This window comes from Colobus angolensis, unplaced genomic scaffold (genome assembly GCF_000951035.1).
Source record: "Colobus angolensis palliatus isolate OR3802 unplaced genomic scaffold, Cang.pa_1.0 Scaffold6, whole genome shotgun sequence".
Taxonomy (NCBI): Eukaryota; Metazoa; Chordata; class Mammalia; order Primates; family Cercopithecidae; genus Colobus; species Colobus angolensis.
Window position 1 is genome coordinate 5571019 of NW_012119598.1, and position 6454 is coordinate 5577472.

General features: G+C 46.9%; 1 protein-coding gene across 1 annotated transcript in view; it reads left to right on the forward strand.

The window, feature by feature from the left end:
• The window catches only part of PPP1R3G (protein phosphatase 1, regulatory subunit 3G), a 1589-nt gene extending 1202 nt beyond the window's left edge, over positions 1–387 (forward strand). Inside the window, exon 2 of the mRNA XM_011962900.1 lies at positions 7–387. Coding sequence (XP_011818290.1) covers positions 7–387 — 381 coding nt within the window. The remainder of the gene's footprint in view (positions 1–6) is intronic.
• The last annotated feature ends 6067 nt before the right edge of the window (positions 388–6454 follow it).

Sequence of the window (6454 nt, forward strand, 5' to 3'; positions counted from 1 at the left end):
GCGGAGGTGAAGGGCTCCGGCCGCGTGCTCAGCTGCCCCGGGCCCAGGGCCGTGACCGTGCGCTACACCTTTACCGAGTGGCGCTCCTTCCTGGACGTGCCAGCTGAGCTGCAGCCCGAGCCGCTGGAGCCACAGCCGCCAGAGGCGCAGTCGGGGGCCTCCGAGCCAGGTTCCGGGGATGCCAAGAAAGAGCCGGGCGCCGAGTGCTTCCACTTCTCGCTGTGCCTGCCCCCGGGCCTGCAGCCTGAGGGCGAAGAGCAAGCTGACGCGCGCGGCGTCGCGGTCCACTTCGCTGTCTGCTACCGCTGTGCGCAGGGCGAGTATTGGGACAACAACGCGGGCGCCAACTACACGCTGCGCTTCGCGCGCCCTGCGGACGCGCTCTGAGCCTGGAGAGTTGGAAGAGCCGTGGGGCGGGGTTGATTAGCACGTGGAGCTCGGGCTGCCGCCCCAAGGGACTTGCTGCGACGCTTTGCTGGGCATGGCGAATCTGGCGGGAGGGGCGCGTGGAGGAAAAGGAGGGAGACGTTGAACCGTCGACTCGCACCCCAGCAGAGAAGTGAGCGAGCTTAGAGAGCCCGGGCAAAGCTCCGAAAGCCTCTGGCCCCCATCTTCTCGGCCTTTGGACCTTCCTACAAGGCCTCTAGAATTCCCAGCCTGCGTCAGAATAGGAAGAAACTTCCAAGGCCCGGAGCAGCTGCCTCCAAGAAAAAGGCTCCTGACTCCCGGGCATGATTCTAAGGCCTTGGGATTGGTGTTTAACTATCATATTTTAGCCCTTGCAGCTTGCTGGAGACCCCTAGGGAAAGAACAAAGGTCCTGCCACCGTGCACCAAAGGAAGGTGCCCCGGGCTGTGGGTGGACGTGTGGGACCTTTACATCCCAACCTATTTCTCAGAGAAAACCCGGTCGCGGCTGGGTCAGGCCACCCTTTTCTTTTGACTGAGATGTGGGAAACGTTTGCCCAGACTTGACATTGTTTATTTGTGCGACTGTGTACAAATGTCCTTTAAAAAAGTAAAGGCCACTCGCACCCCGTTTTACGCTGTGCTCTGTATTTTGGCTTTCGTGCCTTTGCGGAGGCATTGGCAGTCAGCCAGTCTCTGTCAGCTGATGATGTGCGCCCTTTAACAATTGTTAAACAACAGCCTACAAATTCCTCTCCTTCAGTCCTCCCTCTTTACTGCGAAACGGCCCAAACTTCCCATGTGCTTTGAAATGTTCTGTAGAAAGTGTTCTGACCCTCTCCGAATTAAGACGTTTGGTGAATTGAAATGCCAGAGTCCTCGGGCAGGCCTTGGCTGTGATCTGCGAGAGCCGGGCACGCACGCCCCAGCGCCCTTTGTGTAGACAGAGCACACTGTTGTGAGACTCGCCGGGCCATTAGCAGTCAGAGAAGTTGGGCCCTTTTAGTCGCTGGACTTCGAGCGCAGGGGATGGGGGATGGAAAGGCGGCTTTCTGTTCCTCTCAGAGCCACAGTGGGGAATGGTGACTTGATGGAAGAGGAAGCATGCCCAGCGAGTCAGTGCTGCGCAGACACAGATGGCCACCTCTGCAGGCCTGTGGGGTGGGGTATGGACGGCCTTGGTCGCTGTGCTGGCTGTGGATGCAAGATGATGTGGCCGTCTGTGCACGGGCGGGCAGGAGGGCGTCCGGAGTAAGGGCTGTCACCCCTTGACTCTGCCTCAGTGATTTCCCTTTTTTTAATTCTTCCCATTTTCCAGCACGTGGCGAGTACAATCAGTGGTTTTAGGGATGGTAGTCTCGTAAGGAGGGACAGTTTCACTGTTGCTTGATAGAACAAGGCTGGGCATGCATACTATAGCCCATGGGCCAAATGTGGCACATCGCCTGTTCTTGTAAGGTCTGCGACCTAAGAATAGTTTTTACATTTTTATTTTTTATTTTATTTTATTATTATTTTTTGAGACGGAGTTCCACTTTTGTCGCCCAGGCTGGAGTGCAATAGTGCAATCTTGGCTCATTGCAACCTCCGCCCCCCAGGTTCAAGCGATTCTCCTGCGTCAACCTCCAGAGTAGCTGGGATTATAGGCATCTGCCACCATACCTGGCTAATTTTGGTATTTTTGGTAGAGACAGGGTTTCACCATGTTGGCCAGGCTAGTCTTGAACACCTGACCTCAGGTGATCCACCCGCCTTGGCCTCCCAAAGTGCTAGGATTATAGGCATGAGCCACTTCACCCGGCCTTACATTTTTAAATTGTTGAAAAAAATTCCAAAGAAAGTACTATTTGGTGGTACATGAGAATTATATAAAATACATATTTCAGTGTTCACAAATCAGGTTTTACTGGAACACAGCCGTACACACTCGTTTCTGTCTTCTCTGTGCTGCTTCCATGCTGCCGCAGCAGAGTGGAGCGGACACAGCAGAGACCAGATGGCAAAGTGGAAAATATTTGCTGTCTAGCCCTTTCACAGAAGCCTTGCCAAGCCCTGCTCTAGAGAAGTAGTGGTTTTTAAACACTATATGCTGAGAATTATAGTTAATAAAGCATTTAGACTTTTAATGAGCTTTTGCCACTTGAAATAAACCCCCTTTGGGTAAAGGTAAAACTTTATATGACTCAGTAATCTTGTTTAGAATAAACACGAAAATGTGAAAAGTGCGGTGGTTATTGTGTCGGAGAGGGGAATCCGCCTGTTGCCTTCTTTCACCTAAAAAAATAATAACACATCAGTACAACTGAAATACAGCACCTGTTTGAATTAGCTTCAAACTACAAACTGCCAGGTATTTCTGTGCTTCAGAATGTGGCATCTTACACAATAGACGTATTTAGTTTGAACTTCGGGTTGGAGATACCCGTTTGACTATGGCAGTGTTTCCAAAGGAAACGGATCATAGGAAAAAAATAATTGATTGATAGCAAATCAGGAGTTAACAAATTACAATGTAGACTTTTAAAAATGGTCAATGGTCACATCGATGAAATAATAAATACTTAATTCATATATGCTTATAAAGACTTTATGACTAAAAATAAATGACAAAATGACACAATTTTTATGTTACTAAATATAAAAGCAATCAAGCCTTCTCATGCATCATTAGGTAATCTTGATCTAGTACACCATTTCTTAAAAGTACATGAGTGCATCACCGTATTTTTCCTATGTATTTATAAATACATTAATTTTTAAGATATTGACAGTATACATACGCTATAACATTGTTTGAAAATGCTTGTCTATGTGGCAATAAAGCAACATTTTGGATTGTTTTGGATTACTTAAAATTAAACGAGGAGCCCAATGTAATGATCCAGAGATCTTCTTGTCTAGTATCCTTTAAAATGGTAACCCATTGAATCTAGAATCAAACAGAGAGAAATAGATTTTTAGTGTTATGTCCAGAAGACTTTCTATTCTGTCATAACACCATTACTGATTTTCAGAACTATACTTTAAAGTTCAAATGATTCATTTTAAAAGGAATTATTTCATAATATAATGAGCATCCAGTATGGCTGCTAGGAAAGGAAACCTAGTTTTGCTCTCTTCCCAGTCTCAGAGTAGTACTAACGCTTCAAATACTCATAATTTGGTAAAATATTTCAAACAGCCCAGTATTTTGCGTGCAGCCTTTCCAAAGCATTAGCATTGGCAAACTTTTGAATGTCAATTTTATTTTATAAAAGTGCCAGCTTCTCATTGTAGACTAATAGCAAACATTACGCAGTGAAATGTAATGGTAATAAAAATAGGTTTTCTTTGTTTTTGAAAAGTTATTTCAAAGGAAAGGGCAATATGACCAGAGTCAGGAAGTATTTAAGAGTGCATTTCCTGAAAGGAACACACACACACACATACACCCCCCACACACACCACAAACAAAATTGTTGCCGTGCAGTCAGTGCTTTTTTGCAGCAATATTTGCTTCAATTTGAGTAAGTGAAGGTCATTCTCCTTAAAAATGCAGTAACTTTAACATGTTACCTAGCTCTAGTGATAAAAACTAAGTTCTCAGCTGAGTTAATGACCCTGTCCTCCACCAGCGAGGGAGCCTAGTTTCTTCCTTATTGGCAGCGTGTCCATGGATCACTGGGTGAGGGAATGTTGGATGAATTGTGTCCTGATCTAGAGCTTCAGGAGCATGGGCTGAGAATGTGGCAGTTTGTATGAAACAATATTCTACCTGAGAACTTTTCGGTTTATGGAGCAAGGTGGTCAGCCAGTTCCAAGACCTAACTAGAGAGGCTAGGATCCTGCTCCAGGAAGTGTACTGTGGACTCTGGAAGCCCACTGAGCTCTGGGGACACCAGAAGTCTCTGTGCAGGACAGCAAGAGCCGCAGCTCAGGCAGCCTTTCAGGAGCAACTGGGAATAGGGGTAGTTGCTGTTATCCACAAACCTCAGCTGTAGGGGCAGGGGATCTTCTCCTCTCGGGTGTGCAGTGGGCTCTCCATTCTGACCAGCCCCTCACGCAGCGTCCTTTTTTCTGCCTTGACCCAGGATGAGGGCTTCCCTGCAACGCTGTGGCTCTTGAACCTGTCCACAAGGAGTCCGCCCACGGTGAAGCCCAGACTTCCTGCTCAGTTCATTTTAGGAGCGTTAGTGTCGGACTCTTCATACATCATTTCACAGGTTTCCGTATTTCAGCTTTCTAGCACAACGCTTTCTATTGTAGCAGGCTGAGATCTTTCATTCCCCGACTCAGTTGCATGTTTCTTTGGAGTGTTGTGGCTTGGAGCTTTGTGAGACAGAGTGATTGGTGCCATGTGTTCTTTGTCAGGAGTGTAAGGGACAGCCCTAGGGAGGAAATGTGATTCTTGTGTCTGTGTGTGTGGCATCATGAAACGAAATCAAACTTGCATTTTTGGTTCACACAATAGGACCCAGGTTTGGAGATAAACAGACTATGCCGTGACTTGTGGAAACTGAACTGGCAACACGGATCGTGAGCTATTTGCAGTCCAGCGTTTGTCCAGCCAGTCCCCAGGATGCGGGACCCGATGGGCTTCTGGAATCGGGTATGTGCTGCCTGAAGTCACTAAGGCAAGGGGCTGGGCATAGCTGACACCCTGGGCTCACTGCAGGGTCCCGGCCTCCCTCCTACACAGCGGTTCTGGCTGTCTTGTGTGTAAGTGGGCAGGTACTTGGAAACCCGGGAAACACTTTTGTGCTTCCAGACCACAAAATAGACACATTCCACCTTGTGATCTGTTGTGTTCCTCTTTGGACTCCCTTTAGCTGATCAGGGAGGTGCCATCAGAACGCAGCCGTCACTGATCCTTAAATCCTCCAAGGTCTGGTTGTTAGAGGGCTAAATACCGTAACTTCAGGCGCATTCAGATTTCAACTTTTTTGAATCTTTTTGGTAGACATTGCATTTGCTTTTTGTGAAGTCTAGTTCTTTGACTTTGGTAGACTGTGAACAGGAAAATTTTGGAAAGAACAGAGGCACATGTCAGCTAAATGAAGATGTTTGAGATGGCAAAGATCAAGGGCTTCCTTTTAAGATTTGCTGGTGAGATTTTCCTACTGAGTTGGGTACTAGAAGAATCAAATAGGTGAGATCAATGGAGGAGTAAAAGATTATTTAACTAAGTCATGAGTTCAGAGCAAGTTCAACCAGAATCTCCACATTTATACAAACCACACATACACATATGCAAACTTTTCTGGTAAGGTCACATTTTCAAGTGACTTATAAGACATTTAAGGAGATTGGGCTGGTATAATTTCTGTGATTGTAGTTCCTCCTCCCATTCTCATTGCTGTCGTTGGTCAGGTCCTGTTCTTTGAAACTTGTTACCTAAGGTCATTTCCCACAGAGTCAACAGCATCCTAACATAGCTGGAAATAGGAAATTCGGTCTGAAAATCTGGATGGAATTAGGAGTGGGGCAGACAGATTTCATGAACTAAGCTTGAAACATTTCATCCAAGTTGAAAATTTCATGAGCAATCCTGTAGATGATTTTTCTAGAAGTAGCTGCTCTCGGGTCAGGTTGAGGAAGCATCCACTCTGGCAGATGAGAATTTTATGTTCCTGGGAAACTAACAGCCCTTAAAGGGATAGTCTCGCTGTGCTCTCTGAGGATGTGCGGTTTCAGCTCCTCCCTTGATGGCTTTGGGTAAAGAACCCTTGTCATCAGGAGGCTGTTCTGGTGCTGGTGAGGCAGCATCTTTTTAAACCCTTAGTAGGTGAAAGAACTCACTATTTCCCAGAAAGTTTTTCTTCCCATAGATTTTACATTGTATTTTAAAAATGGCCGGCCGTGGTGGCTCACACCTGTTACCCCAACACTTTGGGAGGCTGAGGCGGGCAGATCACAAGGTCAGGAGTTCAAGACCAGCCTGGCCAATATGGTGAAACCCCGTCTCTACTAAAAATATGAAAAAAAAATTAGCTGGGTGTGGTGGTGCATGCCTGTAGTCCCAGCTACCCGGGAGGCTGAGGCAGAACAATCCCTTGAACCCGGGAGGC